Below are 20,733 nucleotides of genomic sequence, written 5' to 3' on the forward strand. Positions count from 1 at the left end.
GGACAGCATCCGCCTCTCCGACACCACCTTGAGGGAGTCCAGCTCCATCCCCACAACATTGCTGGCCTTACGGATCAGTTTATTAAGTCTGTTGGCATCTGCGACCCTCAGCCTGCTCCCCCAGCATGCAACAGCATATAGGATCGCACTGGCCACAACAGACTCATAGAAAATCCTCAGCATTTTCTGGCAGATGTTGAAGGACCTCAGTCGCCTCAAAAAATAGAGACGACTCTGGCCCTTCCTGTAAAGTGCTGTGGTGTTTTTAGCCCAGTCCAGTTTATTGTCAATGTGTACTCCAAGGTACACTGTAAGACCGAATAGTAATAGTTTGATAAATGAAATGAGTTCCAACTACTTAAAAACCTGTTATAAGTTCATACACCTTTATTTTTTTGAGTAGTTTGAACAATTTTGTTTTTTCAAGTTATCAGTACTTGAATATATTGATTAGTTTCTAGCATTGCGCTCAAATAATTTGAGTTTTAACACTGACGTCACTTACGTGCCTACGTACGTACCTACGTGCGCCACCTGTTTCTTTATGAAGTGCTGGCAACCATCTTGGATTCCTCGCTTCGAGTGCGAATGCCCGCTCATTACCCCGAAAGAAACTTGTGGAACGTTAATATCCGAACAGAAATAAAAACATTTGTCAACGGGTTTTTTGCGGCATTGCCTTTGACGCTGGATAAAGGAGGGCATGCTATGGTATGTTACGGACTTTTGAACTGGAACAGCTAACCCTCTGCACTTGGCTAGCTGCATTTACCGCCTTCGCGGCATCTTCAGGAGCGCTTTGTGGTAAGTTTTATTTTTTCTGAAACTATAGTTCTCCGTTGTAATATGGGTTTTTATCGTCATAAATGTACAACTCTAGCAGGCATTTAAGAATTACATGCATGCGTCGTTTTATCCATGTCGGCTTGGCCCCAAAGTGTTTGCATGAATTATGCTAATACGCTCATATTTAGTATAACACATTATTAGTCCCAGCAGAGGCTGGGACTAATAATGTGTTAATAACTTTTCTAATCTCTTACTATTTTAAAAGAAGTCTTTAGAAGGCATTTCTGGATTTGCAGATTATAAACTGCCTTGTGGTTAAATTGTTGAATCAATATGCACTGCTGCGCTGCTTCACACTTAGCGCATACGTGGATATTGATATTGGCTAGCCCATTTGCTAACTAGTGGAACTTAAAACTTACGTTTAGTTCTCTGGAGTTGTACATATTAAAACTGGGGCAGCAAAATTGTAGGCACAGGACATACTTACAAAAGCAGTGAATAATCATTACATAATTACGCGGTAGAACTTGGTTTACATTGCAAATAGTTATGTATACCAAGTTGAAATGTAGAATCTTCTGAACTGTAAAATTGTTGTGCCTGGTCTATTTTAGGTTAGCTTAAGGGTGAATCCATCAATAATATATTTACCAAACAGTTATTTTTTCGTTTTATTTTATTCTGATGCCCAGTGTTCATTAGTGAAAGACTTAGTTTTTTATCTGTCAGGGGCTGGGTCTGTGAACCAGCATTTTGAGTTTATTTTGTAGTTTTGCTTTCTTATGTTATATTGAAATGAGGTGAAGTTCTTGTATTGTTGTTATTATTAGTTAAGGTTTAGTTGAGTTCTGGGCTGGTTATGTTTCATCTGTGTCTCCTTGGTTGTGTGTCTTTTCTGTTCTCTGTGTAGTCTGTCTTGTCTTCTGTGTTTTACTGTTATGTCCATGCCAGGGCAGAAGTAAATTTTCAGGGGTGAAGATGCTGTTTACCTTGACCAGCTAAGACTACAGATTGTAGATGAAGTCGAGAAAAGTGAAAAGAATCCTGATTACAAAGCTGATGCTCACAACTTTGGCCTTGCAATGCAAAGAGATCATCAATGATGACCTACCAGTAGGTCAGATCCTGGATTGCTGGCCTACTCTGAAATCCCAGTCCCAGGTAAGAATGTATATAGATGTATCTAACAAGATGTATTTTATATCAACCCCTGTTATCTGGCCTGTCTGAACAAATTATGCCTTTGGAGTGTAAGGATTTTGATGTATTTTGCAAAGATTTATAGACTAATTGAAACTTGTAAACACAAATGTATCCTGTGTGTTCAGATCTGTGCAGAATTCCACAGGATTACAAACCTCCACCTGAAGAACCACTTTTATGCTGTGCTGGACCAACATGCTCCCCGGCTCCAGAGCTTATTCAGAAAGAAAGCTGTTTGCACAGGGAACGTGTCTGATGTCCTGTCTCAGCTCTTCAGAAGCTATAATCTCCAGGTTAGTGAGTTTTTGTCTTGTTTTTTGAGCTTCATTTGATTTGATCAATTTTTCAATTTTAATTACCATTCTTGACTAGGTTAGCCAATAATTTAAAATAAAAATTTTCTTGTGATGTAGGAACAAGCTGATATCCATGCCCAAAGTGCTGGTGTGCTTCATGCCCTCTCTGCCTATTTGTACGAAGACACCTCTACCTTCATCAAAACATGGGATGTAAGTTTTGGACAAAGTTGTGAACAATATCTTAGTAGCATCCTTGTTTAGATTTCTCAAAACATTATGACACTTTGAGAGTTTGAGAAGCATCTCCATGCTTGGATCTGTCTACAACAGTGTCCATGTCACATAATGGAAACACTACATGTTTTTAATGTGCGTAGACCTTCTATAATGTTCCTAGCCCAACCATACATCACTGTACAAATGAAAAAAATATATAACTCCTATTGACTTTCTGTTGTTATTGCTACGAAGAGGTATGACTTTGCTTTACTAAAAGTACTATTTTTGTCAGTTTGTTTTCTCAAATCTTGGTGTGTTGTGGCTTTTTTGTTGTTCAAACAATTGATTTCTGAGCTAGTAATAATCCAGAAATGTGACTTGTATAGATGAAACTAAGAGAAATAGGAATGCACTAACATGTAGTAATTTTGTTTTCTGTAGATGATGCATTCTGATAGACCAGATATTAGTGAAGTGCCACTTGGACTCCTCCTGATCAGAGCCAATTCCAGCGATGCAACATTCTTCTGCCCTGAGAAGACTGCAGTTTTGGTCGAGGGTAACATGATCATTGTTTTCACCACCCTGGCTGATGGATTTCTAGTAATATTTGGACTGACTGACGTCCTGCACCTAAGCTACCCAAAATGTTTGGCCAACATTTTTGACTTTATTCAGAAAGTTTTGATGGGTCTGAAGGGTGGGAAGTTGAAGCCCAAAGTGCTGAGTCTTAAAAATGATCTTTTGGCAGCAGAATAATGTCCAGGATTCCTACACAGCCCTCAAGTGCCTGTTAAAGCAAGTAATTCAGTTTATCATGTTTCCAAGTCTGGATAAGTTTTTTATAAAAAGAGAGAATAGAATAAAGAAATCTTTGCAGACTCTGTTTCATACTTCATTATCTAAAAGCCACATCCAAAGTAAAAGGGGTGATTTTATTATTTTTATTTATTTTTTTCCCCCCATCATCACTTGTGTTTTAGTTGATTTTGATTGTGTTTTTAGTCAGATAACTGTAAATCTATAGAGAAAATGAAGGACAATCTCATTTCTGGCTTCTAGGTGGGATCTTGAATGTCACTTAAGGAACGTTCCTCCTGAACTACTCATAACTGACATAAGGCGCTAAGGAGGTTTATAACACTTTGTTTATGTCTCTAAAGAAGTATTTTTCTATTTAAAATTTTATTGCTTTGTTGTTGAGACTGTGATTGCACTCTACAAATGTGCATTTTGCATAACCACAGTACTGGCATATTAAAAAGGTTACCAATTATATTTCAGTGTATTAGCTGCACTATACTATTACTTTCATTCGGTTTTCCCACCTAATAATGCAGGATTTTCTTTTCCTTTTGTTTGTTTTTTTAATAAAAAGGCCATACTCATGTGTTAATCAAATTTGAATACTCTTAAAACATGTTGTGAAATTCTTTATTTCTAATATTGTAACCTTGTGCCAAAATTTCTGACATTATTCCCTATAAAATGTGGTGGATTTATGTCTTTGGGCTTTTTGTGTCAAAGTAACTCAATAAATCTGTAACTTGAATTTATATTTTCTGTCTTATGTTTTTACAAGTAATTATTTTGGGCACTTTTTTTTTTTTAAATCAAATTCAAAACACAGATTTGGATATTACAAGCATTTGTATTTAAAATTTTTGAGTTGTATTAGCTTAAAATGGTTAACATTTTGAAACTAAAAATTAATTCCTTAAAGTTACTTGAGCTAGATTTGTACTTGAAACTCAAAATATCAAGTAGAGAGTACTAAACCAAAAATGTGGATATAACATAAAAACATTTATCAATGGTACTTAAAAATATTTATCTAAAGCTAATAAATAAAGTGTGTTTATTTAACTTTTATTTTTAAGTTTTAGTTACTTAAAATATTTTATGTAATCAGTTTCACCAAAAGTTTTGAGTAAAATTAACTTATTGGGTTTTACAGTGTATTTATAGTCCTCCACAATGTCAACACTGACCCCCTGGATTGAAACAGGGGTCAAGTGTTTCCTGGTCTTCCTGAAGTCCACGATCAGTTCCTTGGTCTTTGCCACGTTGAGCTGCAGATGATTCTGCTCACACCACGTGACAAAGGAGTCGACCACAGCCCGGTACTCTGTCTCATCATCCCTGCTGATGCATCCAACCACCGCAGAGTCATCAGAAAACTTCTGAAGATGGCAGGTCTCTGTGCAGTGGCTGAAGTCTGTGGTGTAGAGGGTGAAGAGGAAGGGGGAGAGGACAGTCCCCTGTGGTGCCCCTGTGTGTTACCTGTGGAACGTCACAGTGGAATTCCCCATAAACCTTTCAGTTGCACAAGCACCCTTAGTTATGATTTCTTCTCTCCAAGTGAATGACAGAAATTAAAAATTTTGTCATACTAGTCACCTATTAAACCTTTCCACTGTAGCACCCACTGGTGGCTGATCTGCATTTGCACAGCAAGTTTGTAACACTGTCTGCCTATTAAAACACATTGACACTATATGTTAATGTGTGTGAACGATACCGAAAATTAATAATAAACTGGAACTAAAATTGATATGTTTCAATTAAATACTAATACTGCATTATTGTAGAGTCTACATTACAATATAAAGCACCTTGGGGCGACTGTTGTTGTGATTTGGGGCTGTATAAATAAAACTGAATTGAATTGAATTATTTGTCTTTCCTCAAAGCCACATCAAATAATGTGCCTGAGGTTCATCTGGAGTAAACGTATCCTGTCAGATCACTTTGTACCTCAGCTGCTTCCCCCTGTAGAATCTGGTGAAGTGTGATGACTGACAGGGCTATATTTATGAGGGCACAGGCGTGAATATTGACGCTTCTCACTTCATGACAAAACCTTGCTTCCTGTGCTGATCAACCTGATTTTCATTGTACATACCCACATAGCAAAATTGGTATGGCCTGGATCTGGCCCACACAATGTGCTTACACATGGCCCACATACCTTAAAGAATGACGGCCTTTGGTGGCCCAGATCTGGTTTGCCAGATGTGGCCCACACATGGGCCAGCACATGGCCAGTTGCAGACACACTGGTGGTCCTGTGCTGGATTCTTTAAGGTATGTGGGCCATGTGTAAGTTGTGTGCAGCCGCGACCCTGTTGTAGACACACACTGGCCCAGAACAGTTTCAGCTCTGGCTCCAGATGTCAGCCTAATGTGTACTTTAATCAAGCCATGTAATAACAACATGTGTCAGAACATGATAGCGCAAAAGTAACATGACAAAACTCTGTTCAGACAGTGAATGAACTGATTCTTATATAGCGCTTTTCTGCTCTCCCAGTGCTCTATACAACATGTCACATTCACACACTTCCTCTAAACTGAGTGCTTCCTAACTACATTCATAAACATTCACACTCTCAACATGCAGACGCCAGGGATCGAACCACTAACCTTCTGCTCCGTAGGTGACCTGCTCTACCTCCTGAGCTACAGCCACCCAGTGGTAAACATGAATAAACCCTCTCAAGGTTTTGGATAAAGTGTACACTCACAAACCTGTCAAACCTGCATTTGAAACGTTGGCTACCATAGCAGTATAGTATTGCAGCATGGCATTTGGGTCTTCTAACTAAAATAGGAACATAAATAGTGCCATCATTGCCAGACCTGGCCCACATCTGGTTGACATACACCCTGCCATGACACCGGTCAGTCAGAAGTGCCAGCTTGATGCCAGATCCGGGCCAGACCTGTTTTCTATGAGCCTGGGCCACATAAACCAAACTACAATCGGGCCAGATGTGGCATGCCATCACATAAACAGTGCTATCTACATCAGGCCTGGCCTGGATGAGATACCACTGACCATGCCAGAAGCCAGCCAGCAGTGCCAGCTTGACACCAGATCAATGTCTGTGTGTACACAAATCAGCTTTACCTGGGTGCTGTTGACAGATTGCCTGTCAAACAACTGATACGCAGCAAGCAAATGATTCTACTGTTTGATTTCACTCAGTCACTCAGTGCTTCTCCCGGGATCTCTCCATTCCATTTCTGGCTTTACTATTTGCTGCTGACATTATCTGACTCCAGGTCTCTCTTTCCTTGCATGTGGCTTCATCAGCTCAGGGGCACTCCTTCTCAGCAGACATCCCACATAGCAGACAGGTCCGGCCTGGATCTGGTGTCAAGCCGTCACTGCTGGCTGACTTCTGGCATGGTAAGTGGTACGTCATCCAGATATGGGCCACCAAAGGGCAGTCATTCTTTGCAGTATGTGGGCCATGTGTAAGCACATTGTGTGGGCCAAATCCAGACCATACCAATTTTGCCATGTGGGATGGTGCGCCTAAAATAGAGTATCAGAGTAAGGGTTCAGTCTGTCCTACCACCTCACTCAGTGCTGTCAATAAATTCCTTGAAACTCCCCAAGGCCTTACATACTGTCTCACAGTGTAATTTATACACTTCACCAAGGCTAAGTGAGTGCTCACCACAGCACAGAAGGTCATTGGCTGCCCCTCCCCTATTTTGCAGACATCTAGGTGTCAGCAGAGCTAAGGCAGTCACAGAGCACCAACCATCCTGCAGCTCACCTGTTCAACCTGCTGCACTTTGGGAGCGATACAGGTGAATACAAACCAGAACTCAGGAGCAGTTTCTTTCCACCATGAATCACTGTACTGAACACACACACATGCCCCACCCAGACTCACTCATCAGTACCTCTCACACACACACACACACACACACACACACACACACACACACACACACACACACACACAACAAAACAGAATCGCACACTAACATACACATCACCTCAACACAGGTGCAATACTTTGAGCAACTTTCACATCTGTGTAAACCATGTACATCTGTATAGTTGGTATTTGGTTGAACATCTGATACTTAATGACTGTAAAGATTCTGATTCTCATTTGAATGTCCCTCCGTGCTGCTTCACAGGCACTGACTGTTATCCGCTCTGTACTGTCTGGCAGCAACGACACCACAACAAACATAAAGGGAAAACTGAGCAATTTACAACAACTGGCTTCCATCAACAGCACCATGTCCTCCACATCTATCTCAGCATCAGCTGTCTATAGTCCATCTTTCATGCTGTCGAATGCTCTTCACTCAACATGAAAACGCTACTAATCTGTGATATTCTTACTGACTTCCTTCGCCCATCAGAGACATGGCAAGATCAGCAAGACTTTATGTCACTCACCAAGTCAGTCCCTGGGATTTGTGTACATTAAGAAACGTTTGCTCTAATCTGTCACAGACCAAGCTGACTTCCTTCACCCAGTGTCACCTCTTTTCAGTGCCTTGATGTCACTCTGGCTGGGTCAACACAGCTCACGGTTGTCCTCATCTACTCCCCTAAAGCCTGTCCTAGCTTCATGTCGGAGTGGTTGTTGGGATTTATTTTTATCTTTAAGGCTAATGTCTTATTATTAGCATCACATATTTGTGTTTTATACTTTATTGCACACAGTTAAGCATGTAGAGTAGTATTAGAAGTAGATTGCTATACTCAGATACCGCACAGATTATCACACATAATAAAAAGCATTTACTACTAGGGCACGGCAGCCTTTTATCTCTGAGGCAGAGAGGGGAGGTCCATGGCGCCATGTGAAGCTCATCTCAAATTCTAACCTTTTTGATAATAAATTTTAAGAACTCATAATTGGAGCATATTTGTCTTCTGCATTGTCTGAGGTTCCCATCTTGAATCCCAGTACATTGGTGTCTGCAGGCACAGGTCTCTCTGTCTTGATGCAGCATTTTACACAGGTTGTCTGGATTTTGACAGCACCATTGCAGCACCTTGATTCTTTCTTTTGATCCATCCAGATTTGCTGGTGAGCTTTGGGTTCATTGTTGTTTCATAACCAAGTTTCAGCCGATCTCTAGCTGTCAGACAGATGGCCTCACGTTTGACTATAGAAGGAGTTTGTGGTCATGTCAGTGACTGCAGATGGTTTTCACCCACTATGGACAAAAACCCGACACCATGCATCATGGTGGAGGGGTAATAATTCAGGCTTGTTTCACACCCAAGCATACCACGTCGGCATAAACACCTCCACTTTGTCGCTCAGATGTGGTTTGTTCAGATGCAATATGAATATGAAATATGACTAGGTTATGGGGTAGAAGTAGTTTTAATCTTTTATTGGTTTGGTTTTTTAGTATGCTTTTATTTTGAAGGTTTTTTTTTTTTTACTTCCTACCCACACTGAAATCAAAGCCATTCTCCACACCTGCTCACACTGCACAAAAGATGGGAGGTGAGAGTGTAACGGAGGCGGAAGGCTGGTTTTACTTCCACAGTGGGTTTTGTGCGAAGGAAGAAAATCTTCCTCCAACTGGATTGAGCAGTGGAGCCGCCAAGGGAAAGCACACATTAAAAACTGTATAATTAAAATATAATTTATTATATTTCAATAGTTAAAAATGTAAAATGAATTAAAACAACCTTGGCCAAGGGGTAACACAATAAAAATCAATAAAACACAACATTAAAAGTCCAGTGGCCTGCGCCACGACCTAAAAGTCCCAGGGAGCTAAGAAATCCAGCGAAGTAGTATAAAAAGGGAAACCCAGCGGAGTCCTCTCCTTCCTTTCTGCATTCGCGTCCCGATATGCTGGAGAAAGGGAGGAGCGGCAGTCACTATTCTTCTAGACAGTTTTATTTCATAAAAAGGGATAAGTCAGAGACTTACCCCGGGTGGACAGAGCTCTCAACTCCGCCCGCCGCTTCTTTAAAACTGCAAATCGGCACAGCCGTCTCGTGCCTTCCACTGGTGCTGTCTCCGCTCTCCCCGCTGGTGTTGTTACTCCCCGCTGGCGATCTGGTCCTCTGTGCGCTGGCGCTCTGTGCGCTGGTCCTCTGTGCACTGTCTCTCCAGGACAATTTGACGGTATAACGAAAACATGCAACAACATAACCACTGCACAAAACATGACCGATACATGCAATATAAAAACTAAGTAAATACACTTCATATTAAAATATAGCACAGCAAACAACATCCGTCCTTCCCTGGATGACAAGAGTAATCAAGAGGAGTAACAGAGCAAGTCCAGAAGTGGCACCAGCATGAAGACAGCAGAGCTTCAGCAGAAGTTGGACAGACGCTAAGGATACTGGCCCTGAGAGTGTCTGCAGAGCTGAGAGGCACAGGTAGATTGGGAACAAAACCATACAAATCCTGCGCTGTTCCTTCTTCAAAACAACTTGAGCGTGAATGCGCAAAAACTGTGGAGTTTATTTTGAGATCCATTGGCATCCAAGTTCACGGTCATTTTAGTGAACTTTTAGTGAAACTCTTTTCTTGCTGCGTCACGACTGACTTTTTAGCTAACGTAAGCTAAAGTGGCAGTTTCTGTTTCCTCGCCGTCCCGCTGTGTCGCTGAGGTCTGCGCCATCTCCACCACTACTCCCCCCGGAGCCGCGGCGGGCAACCCGACGCTGTGGTGCAAACTCACTGCGGAGAGCTGTCCTCTTCTCCTCGGAGAAGAGGACCCACGGCACGGCTACCTGGGAGTCACTCACGCAGTCCGGCTGGCGCATCTCCATCTGATTTTTTGAGGCTGAGCTTTTATACATGATGAATTGCTCTCTTCAGTTGGGTGTCTTCCCTGCTGCCTTTAAAACGGCGGTGGTGAGGCCCCTTCTGAAGAAGAGCAATTTGGATTGTAATGATTTTAATAACTACAGACCTGTATCCAACTTACCATTTTTAAGTAAAATCTTAGAAAAACTTGTTTTTACTCAGATTACTGATTTTCTCAATGATAGACAGATCCTGGAGATATTCCAGTCTGGATTTAGGGTGAACCACAGCACAGAGACGGCTCTCCTAAAGGTTTTAAATGATCTTAGATGTAACTGGGACGCCCAAAAGCTCTCAGTCCTGGTGCTGCTGGATCTAAGCGCAGCCTTTGATACATTAGACCACGCTATTCTTTTAAACAGACGGAAACACATGGTGGGTCTCTCTGGTGCTGTACACAACTGGTTCACTTCCTGTCTCTCTGACAGAACTTTTATGGTGAGTATGGATACATGCTCCTCTAAGGTCCATAAAATGACATGTGGTGTGCCTCAAGGGTCGGTTCTAGGCCCTGTACTTTTTAATTTGTATATGCTCCCTCTCGGCGGTGTCATCAGGAGGCATGGAGTGAACGTCCACAGTTACGCTGATGACACGCAGCTGTACATCTCCGTGTCTCCTGATGACACCAGACCAGTGGATGCCCTTTTTAACTGTATTTTAGATATAAGATCTTGGATGGCAGAAAACCTTTTACAGCTTAACCAGGACAAAACTGAAGTTTTAATCGTCGGTCCCGAGGCTCAGAGAGAGAAACTCTTGTCTAAATTAGAGGCATTTTCACTATGTCCTTCGCTACAAGTGAAAAACCTGGGTGTTATTTTTGACTCTGAGCTTGGTTTTATCCCACATATTAAACATGTAACCAAAATTGGATTTTATCATCTAAAAAATAAAGCCAGAGCCCGCCCTATTCTCTCTCGGGCCAACACGGAGATGCTGATGCATGCTTTTATTACCAGTCGCATTGATTACTGCCCTGCTCTCTGGTCTTCCTAAGAAGAATATTTCAACTTTACAACTTTTACAAAACTCTGCAGCTCGTGTGCTGACGAAGACCAGAGGGCGGGCCCACATCACACCGGTTTTAGAATCGCTGCACTGGCTCCCCGTGTGTTTCAGGATCGATTTTAAAGTTCTTTTATTGGTTTTTAAATGTCTTAATGGTCTTGGGCCTTCTTATCTCTCAGATCTGCTTTTACCATATGAGCCCTCGTGGACCCTGAGGTCCTCTGGTGCTGGCCTTTTGATTGTCCCTAAAGTCAGGACACATACTCACGGAGAGGCAGCTTTTCAGTGGTATGGTCCTCGTCTGTGGAACAGCCTGCCGGAGGAGCTCAGGGCCGCAGAGAACGTACATGTTTTTAAGAACAGGTTCAAGACCCACCTTTTTAATTTAGCTTTTACTTAGCGTTTATTTATTTTATGCTTATTTATTCTATCCTGTTATTCTATTATTAATTTAGGCTTTACCTAATATTTATTGATTTTATTCTTATTCATTTTTTAATCTTCTTACTCTATTTATATTTATATTTATATTTATATTTATATTTATATTTATCCCGTTCTTATTTATTTTATCATTTTACCCTGTATATAGCCTATTGTGTCATGTCTCCAGTGTTTCCTCGGAGGGCGCTCTCTGCACCGGGGCTGTGATCGACTGTGGCTGCTGGGTTTCTGGGGGTCCTCTCAGCCTGGTTGGGGGGCTCCTTTGCCTCCCTCCTGCTGTGTGCCCAGCCTGGAGGCTGCGGTCTGTGACCGGCTCCCGGTGCAGACGGCTTCCTGTTATAGTGTTTCCTCACTTGGCTCATGTGAACCCAGCCCAATTTTTACTCTTTAAGTGTGCATGTGTGTGTGTGTGTGTGTGTGTGTGTGGGGGGGGGGGGGATATGTGTCCCCCGAGTGAATATGTGTATTCACATCATTTATGCTAATGAGAGTGTGGGGAGTGAGTTGGAGGGTGGGGTGGGCTGCTTTTAACTATGTAAAGCACTTTGTGCTACATTTTTTGTATGAAAAGTGCTTTATAAATAAAGACTGATTGATTGATTGATTGATTGATTGATTGATTGATTGATTGATTGATTGATTGATTGATTGATTGATTGATTGTTGCTGGATATGGCAGGATTGCCTTTCTCAGCGACACACAGCCAGTGCAAAAGAGGGATTTCTGTGATGGCTTGTGCTACAACATCCATGTCAATAGAAAATTGTACTTAGTAGTCAGTATAATCTTTTAATAATATAAGTTTACATATGGTATTGATAGGATGTGCGATCCTTAATAGTCTGCAAAGGCTTTGTGTGCATTCCAGAGTGCTCTGGCATTCACACCCACATCCTGGGAGCATGGGAAAGGTCGTACCTTCTTTTATTGTTTTACGGTAGGATAAACGTAGCTATGTCAGTTTTAATCTAAGTGCCTTTTTTACATTTAGATGAACTGTTGGACTTTCCAGACCAGCAGGTTTAGTGAAGTCGTTTATGGGGTCACACTCTGACACACGCGCGCACACACACACATACATATACACCTCCACATTCCAATGTAAGTAACAAACACCCACTGATGTATAAATAAAGACCAGGGCAGTCTCAGAGCTGCGAGGCCCTGAGCCCTCACTCTCGTGCGAGAGCTCAGAGCTGCCCTTGCTAAGCAACAAGTAAAACTGTGTGTTTCTCCTCTCTGATTCTCAGCTGAAGAAGAGTTTTAGAATAAATCTCTTAACAATCCATTTCAAGACTGTTGTCATTAATTGGAGATTATGTATCGTAATTTCAGGAGCAGGACCATGCCTCCAAACATGCTCCTTCCGGTTGTCATCTATATAGTTTCCCCCAGTTCTGCCAGCTGTTCATTCTCGTTTACGTGCCCCACCCTCCCTCCCTCCTTGTTCTCAATTCTTTAACTTCTTCATTTCTATTTAGTGGATGGGGATCGGCCAGGCCCGGGAGCAATCGCCAGTCCCCTTCGAGGCCTTCCCCTTCCCTACGTTCTATCTCCAGAGAAGAGGAGAAGAAAAATGAGACTGGATGTGTTCAACAGAAAACAGAAAACAAAGCTACAACGGATAGAGCAAATAAAGCTATCTGCAGAAGGCATTCCCCCGAGATGAATATATCAAAGTTTTTCTCTAGCGAACTGTTGTAATATATGTCGGATCTACTTATTTTTCTGTTGCATGTTGATTTGGCCTCTTACTCTGACTATCATACTTAAATTAATGTATGTAAAAGATATCTTCTTAATCTGTTCAACCCCACTTTATCCTACTTGGTAAAATTATAAACCAAAACGTTTCTGCACAATTGGTTCTAAGTTTAGTACAAGCTAGTAGTGGTATCATGTACTGTAGTAGTATACTGTAGGAATAGAATGATTGACAAAAATGCGGTTTATATCTTAACACCTCTCTTAACACTTAGAGTCCCCCGAGAGCAGCCATATACTTCTTTTGTGTTTTCACCAGTCAACCAAGCGATTATCCCCGAGATAACAGCAAGAATCCGACTGCAGACCAAACGTCCACCTCACAGCATTTGAAGAACTCCACCAATGAAGAACCTGGAAATGATGTCCAGCTTGTTCTCCGTGAGAATGTTCTATTATGTAGCACCGAAACACGTGGTAAACGCCTCCAATCTCTTGAGCAAGAATGCCAAGCTCTGAGGACTGAAAATGTGTTGCTGAAAGAAAAAACGAATAACACTACACTGAATGAAATGAGCTTCCATAATGGTGATAAAAGGATTGATATTCTTACTGGTTTACCAACATATACAATTCTCATGACAGATTGTCATTTTGTGGCTCCTTTTCTCAAACTTAAATCTTGTTTAATATGTTTTCAGCAGTACATGGTAACGTTAATGAAGCTTAGAATGAACTTGTCCTTTGACGTTTTGGCTTTTTATTTCAAAATTGACTCAAGCACTGTTTCAAAGCTTTTCAAACACAGTATCAGTGTGATGCATTGTAGACGGGTGCCAAGTCTAGTGTTGTGTCCTGACAGAGAATCCCTAAGACAATCTCTACCATATGCATTTTGGAACAGCAGATGTCTAGCTTCTCTCAGGATACATATAAAAGAGTAATAGTTCTCCGTCAAAAGTACACAATCGTGCAAAGTACTGTCCCATAACTTTCACAGACATAGACAGAGAAAATGATGTGAACTATCTTGACAAGATGGTGGGTGTATGTTGTGTGCTTACAAATGTATCTGAATCTGTGGTGCCCTTCCAGTGATGTAAATGAAAATGATGTGACTGATGTGCTCAACCAACAAATACACATTATTAACTCTCACTTTTAGTTTGCTTATTGTGACTTGACCTTTGAAGGGAAAGCTTTCTTACTTGTCCTACAAATATCAGAACAAGAGAATGGCAGATGTCACCTGGGCTCACTATTTTCTGATCTTCTTCTTTTTTTCCACTGGTTTGCTGCCATGTGCTGAACAACACAGCTGACACATGTGAGCAGCTCTCACCAAGGCCAGCTGTGCAGTTGCAGTGTGCTCCCAAGACATCCCCGTCTTTTCTCACTACTACCCATGGCTTTAACTGCGGGTCATTGAGCCTTTGGGAATGTTGAACCTATAAGTACAATTACAAATGTTAACAATGTTGGTTAAGTACATCAAAAACACAAAATAGCTACTGACAACCAGACGCGTTTTATCCAAGATAATGTAAACAAACGACAACGTGGACCACACTAACAATGCTAACGTTACACCGCCTGGGATAATATCAGAATTGACTTCCGGCGCCCCCCGTGTGCGGCAGCCTGTTACAGCAGCTCTGCTCATTCTGAGTTTCTTTCTTTCTTATCTTTTCTTCTCGTAATTTTTTATAACTAACGTATCAGTAATTAGACTCTGCAACCATGTTCTACCGTTTTGTGCTAGTTCTGGTCATTTTTCTTAGTTTATTTCTACTTTTTTCACGCGTGTCTGGGGACCCTGAGCAGGGATCCTTTGTTTACAGTAAGGATCAGCTGTTAGCGCTGCGACCCGCAGCGGTACTGCCGGTGGACAGACCCGACATTCCCAGCGAGCTGAGGAGGAAAAGACGGGGGTGTCGTGCTGGGAAGGAGCGCCGTCGCCCGAGAAGGAGACGTTATCGACCATCTCTTCCTTCTGTAATCATTGGAAACGTAAGATCTTTGCCCAATAAGATGGATGAGCTCACGTCGCTAACCTGGTCACAGAGGGAGTACCGGCAATGTAGCATCATGATGCTAACGGAGTCGTGGCTAACACCGCTAACTCCGGACACAAGCGTGACACTACCGGGATTTCAGATGCTGCGAGCGGACAGGACGAGAGAGAGCGGTAAGAGGAAAGGAGGGGGACTGGCAGTTTTTGTGAACGACAGATGGTGTAACCCTGGGCACATCACTGTGAAAGCACAACTCTGCAGCAGAGACATTGAGCTGTTAGCCGTTAGCATGCGTCCGTACTATCTGCCCCGGGAATTCTCGCATGTTATCGCAATAACAGCGTATGTCCCCCCCTCGGCCAACGTGGATGCAGCCTGTGACACTCTCCACTCTGTGGTCAGCAGACTGCAAACACAATCACCGAGAGCCCTTCTCATAATATCAGGGGACTTCAATCATGCCTCTTTGGACTCCACACTGCCCACCTTCACCCAGTATGTGACCTGCTCAACCAGAGACAATAAAACACTGGACTTACTGTATGCCAATGCTGAAGAGGCATACAGTTCATCACCTCTCCCTCCACTGGGCAAATCTGACCACAACCTGGTGCACCTTGTCCCTGTGTATGAGCCCTTAGTGCGCAGGGAGCCACCAGCCACCCGCACAGTACAGAGATGGTCAGAGGAGAGCGAGGAGGCTCTTAAGGACTGTTTTGAGTCGACTGTGTGGGAGGTGATCTGTGACGACCATGGAGAGGACATCGACAGCCTTACTACATGCATTACTGACTATATTAATTTCTGTGTGGATAACACCATACCTACCAGGACTGTACGGTGTTTCTCCAACAACAAACCTTGGATTACCCCAGAAATTAAAGCTGTCCTCAAGCAGAAGAGGAGGGCCTTCAAATCCAAAGACAAAGAGGAGTTGAAAAGGGTGCAGAGAGAGTTGAGGGGACTGATAAGGAATGGGAAGGACAGCTACAGGCAGAAGATGGAGAACCAGCTTCAGCAAAACAACGTTGGTGAAGTCTGGAGAGGCCTCAGAACCATCTCAGGCCACAAACAGCAGAACTCTCTGCCTGGGAGGGATGTGAGATGGGCAAATGAACTGAATCATTTCTTCAACAGATTTGATTCAACCATGAGGCAGTCTGCAACATCGGCTGCAGACTCACCCACCCCCACTGCTGCTGTTCCACCTCAGACACTTCACACCTCCTCTATTCACCCTGCTCACTCCCCCCCACCCCCAACAACAGCATCCAATACACACTCAACACAAGGCTCCAGCCTGTCTCTCTCAACCACCCAGGTTAGGAGGGAACTGAGGAGGATTAATGGCAAGAAGGCAGCGGGTCCAGATGGCATCAGCTCGAGGGTCGTCAGGTCCTGCGCGGACCAACTGTGTGGGGTGATGGAGCACCTCTTCAACCTGAGCCTGAGGTTGGGAAGAGTCCCACAGCTCTGGAAAACCTCCTGTGTTGTACCAGTGCCAAAGACTTCACGCCCCAAGGACCTCAACAGCTACAGGCCGGTGGCTCTGACATCCCACCTGATGAAGACCCTGGAGCGGTTGGTCCTGGCTCAGCTTCGGCGCCTAACAAGCTCATCACTGGACCCACTTCAGTTTGCCTACCAGCCTGGCATTGGAGCGGATGATGCCGTCATTCACCTCCTACATCGTTCCCTCGCTCACCTGGAGACCGCTGGAAGCACTGTGAGAATCATGTTCTTTGATTTCTCCAGTGCCTTCAACACTATTCTTCCCTCAGTTCTGAAGGACAAGCTGGAGAACTCTGGAGTGGACCATCACCTCACTACCTGGATTTTGGACTACCTCACCGACCGACCACAGTATGTGAGGACTCAGGGCTGTGTGTCGGACAGGGTCGTCTGCAGTACGGGGGCCCCACAGGGAACGGTTCTGGCTCCGTTCCTCTTCACCATCTACACTGCAGACTTCTCCCACAATTCCACCCAGTGCTTCCTGCAGAAGTTCTCTGATGACTCTGCAATAGTCGGCCTCATCACTGATGGGGACGACAAGGAGTACAGAGGACTGACTCAAGACTTTGTGGACTGGTGCCAGCTGAACTACCTCCAGATCAACGCCAGTAAAACCAAGGAGCTGGTGGTAGACTTCCGCAGGCACAAGCATTCTCCACTGCAACCACTGAACATCCAGGGTATGGACATTGAGGCTGTGGACAGCTACAGGTACCTTGGTGTTCATCTGAACAACAGACTGGACTGGACTCATAACTCAGACGCCCTCTACAGGAAAGGGCAGAGCAGGCTGTACCTGCTGCGGAGACTCAGGTCGTTTGGGGTGGAGGGCCCACTCCTGAAGACCTTCTATGACTCTGTGGTGGCTTCTGCTATCTTTTATGGTGTGGTCTGCTGGGGCGGCAGCATCTCTGCTGGGGACAGGAAGAGACTGAACAGGGTGATCCGAAGGGCCAGCTCTGTTCTAGGATGTCCTCTGGACCCAGTGGAGGTGGTGAGTGACAGGAGAATGGCGGCTAAGCTGTCATCCCTGTTGGACAACGTCTCCCACCCCATGCAGCAGACTGTGACAGCACTGAGCAGCTCCTTCAGTGGGAGACTGCGGCACCCACGGTGTGGGACGGAGAGATTTCGCAGGTCTTTCCTCCCCACTGCTGTCAGACTCCACAACAAAGACTTTAACTGAACAAACACACACATCCACACATGTGCAATAACACTAAGTGCAATAATCTTTTCTGGCATCGTTGTATTTTTACTCAGTTGTATATAGCATTCGTATTCTATTTTTATCTTATTGTATATTTTTATTCTATTTTATTCTACTGTATATAGTATATTATTTTATTCTATTCTGTACTGTATTTATTCTTATTGTATTCTAATTTTTGCTTCATAACTTTTGCACTGTCCACTTCCTGCTGTGACAAAACAAATTTCCCACGTGTGGGACTAATAAAGGTTATCTTATCTTATCTTATCTTATAATATGACACTTTCCCTTCTAGTGATGATGCAGAAATTGTTTTGCTTGAAGACTCCACAGCTGAATGTTTGTTACAAAGCCAGATTGGGTCCATTTGTAACCCTCCAGGCTTTTGTAAGCTTTTAAGGAATCCCCCGAGTAGGACGAAGGGAAGTTTATAAGGTAGTTATAGTTATATATATAGGGGCGACTGTGGCTTAGGGTGTTGGGAAGCGTATCTGTAACTGGAAGGTCGCCGGTTCGATCCCTGGGCTCTCTGTCCTGGTCGTTGTGTCCTTGGGCAAGACACTTTACTCTACTGGTGTTGGCCAGAGAGGCCGATGGCGCGATATAGCAGCCTCGCTTCTGTCAGTCTGCCCCAGGGAAGCTGTGGCTACAACCGTAGCTGCCTCCACCAGTGTGTGAATGTGAGAGTGAATGAATAGTGGAATTGTAAAGCGCTTTGGGTGCCTTGAAAAGCGCTATATAAATCCAATCCATTATTGTTATTATATATGTGCGGATAGCATAGATCTGAGACGTCTTCTTCCACTGAAATACTTTTGAAAAGCACGCTACGAGCATTCAGTAATATTTAACCTATTTAGTTTTTTGATATGCAGCTTGATGTCATGCGAATTAAAGTGAGATGAGTACTCCGATGGCTTAAAAATTTCTGCAGTGCCGCTTACAGTGGCAGTGTTCATGTTGCTCCCAAAATGGTCACCTGACAACTGGTAGTCATGTGGGATCCGGAGCTTATTTAGATTCCTGCAACTGGTCCGTCGGGTTATTGTCTCCCCAGAAACACTTCCGCTGTGTTTTTTCCTATTTGTGTTTTCATTTTTTCTATTTGTGTTTTTGTTTTTCCTATTTCTGTTGTGTTTTGTGTGCTTTGGCAGCATTTTTCTTATCGCTGGTGTTTTCTTAAGTTCGCAGTCCATTTGGCCTCTCAGGGCCACCGTACATTAGCCCCATTCTTTTATTTTTCATCTGCCCCCCTCCCCAATGGAAAAAAGGGACCTCCCTCTTCCTTCTCCCTTGTTACGACTACATGCAATCATCATCTCCAAGTGCTGCGCTCTTAACTTCATCAACAAACAGGAATGCCTGGTTTCACTTCACCAGGTAAAGGTATCATATAAATGAATGCATCCCATTTCCAGTGTGTGAGGAGGTTAAATGGTAACTTTGTCTATGTTGTCACAGAAGGAAACCCTTAATGTGCAGTGATGTCATACATCCCAGACCAACTGAAGAATGTAATCTAATGAAAAAATGTGTTTAATATTCTCTCGGCCTCTTTTCAATGTTTTCAAAATTGAGGGAATACACTAAGCAGCCAAGCATGAAACCCAAATGCAATATCGACTTGTGTCTGCAATTTGTCAGATCTGTAAAATATATGGCAGCATGGAAATATCCCACACCACCATTTATGGGGCTTTCATAAAACATATTCTTTGGTAATAGTGTTCTGCAGACAGCCTCATGTATTATTGAACACTCTCATTTTCATTCAAACAACCTGTAAATCTTTCATGTAGGCAAACACACTGTCATAAATACACATCCACACATGTACAAAAGCCTTTAAAACATTTTTGTGAGAAAATTAGTTAGCTTGTCCTTTGCAGACAATTTTACCTGACCTGTTGTGGCAAGTCAGGGAAAACACAAGCTTTTATTCATCTGAGACTGTTTATTCAAACCTGAGTTTGAGTTTCGCATGCCCACCTACTTTTGGTTTTCATCTTTGCACCAGTGTCTTGTGGCTGCTGCTCGTAAAATAATCCCATCAGCTTAGTTTGAAAGTGGCTGAAACTGAACTGCAAATTGCTTTTCCCAGACTAAAGGCTGTCAGGGAGAGTGGGGCCATGAACAGCAAACTATTCCAGTGACACCCGCTGTAGTGGTGCCAAAGAGCAGGAAGGAAATGTTCTAATTGTCCCTGATTACTCATATCACGAATGCTCACGAGGTCGCTGCAGAATTATGCAGGTTAGGGGTCGATTTGTGATGAGGTAACATTCAGCTCTTTTCTTTGGAACTTTGACACTGGAAAGATCATTTGATTCATCTTCTAGTTTACAAAAACGTGTCCTATTTAGTAAACATAGACACCTTTTTTAAAAGTCCTTAAAACCCAGATGAGTCACACTGCAGACCTGGTGCATATTAAGATATTTTTAAATAAAACTGAATTGAAAGTCAGTCACCTGATTTTAACCCAACTGAGCATTTCACTTTTTGAAGACTAAACTTCGGGCAGAAAGGCCCACAAGCTGCAGTAACTTCCTGGCAGAGCATTAAAAAGGAGGACACTCAGCATCTGGTGCTATCCATGAGTTCAGGCTGTCAAAGGGTTTTCCACCAAGTATTAGAAATTACCATTTTATTTTCAGTTATTCAAATTGGCCAATTACTTAAGAGCCCCTGAAATGAAGGGATTATG

The 20,733-nt window shown here is 43.0% G+C and overlaps 1 protein-coding gene across 2 annotated transcripts; it reads left to right on the forward strand.

Moving 5' to 3' along the window:
• Positions 1–309: 309 nt before the first annotated feature.
• LOC146716689 (uncharacterized) lies at positions 310–4,071 on the forward strand. 2 transcript variants are annotated; one of them, XM_085467353.1, is made up of 5 exons: positions 310–804; positions 1,703–1,953; positions 2,121–2,288; positions 2,409–2,504; positions 2,955–4,071. In XM_085467353.1, exons 2-5 carry the CDS (start codon positions 1,810–1,812, stop codon positions 3,270–3,272), a joined length of 726 nt encoding a protein of 241 aa, XP_085323479.1. In that variant the 5' UTR covers positions 310–804; positions 1,703–1,809; the 3' UTR covers positions 3,273–4,071. The 2 variants fall into 2 exon arrangements, with proteins under 2 accessions (XP_085323479.1, XP_085323480.1); XM_085467354.1 differs by having other exon boundaries at positions 310–1,953.
• The last annotated feature ends 16,662 nt before the right edge of the window (positions 4,072–20,733 follow it).

The sequence above is a fragment of the Copadichromis virginalis genome, linkage group LG2 (assembly GCF_057382275.1).
Source record: "Copadichromis virginalis isolate Kocher_CV1m ecotype Utaka linkage group LG2, C_Virginalis_male_GT1.1, whole genome shotgun sequence".
In the NCBI taxonomy this organism is placed as follows: domain Eukaryota; kingdom Metazoa; phylum Chordata; class Actinopteri; order Cichliformes; family Cichlidae; genus Copadichromis; species Copadichromis virginalis.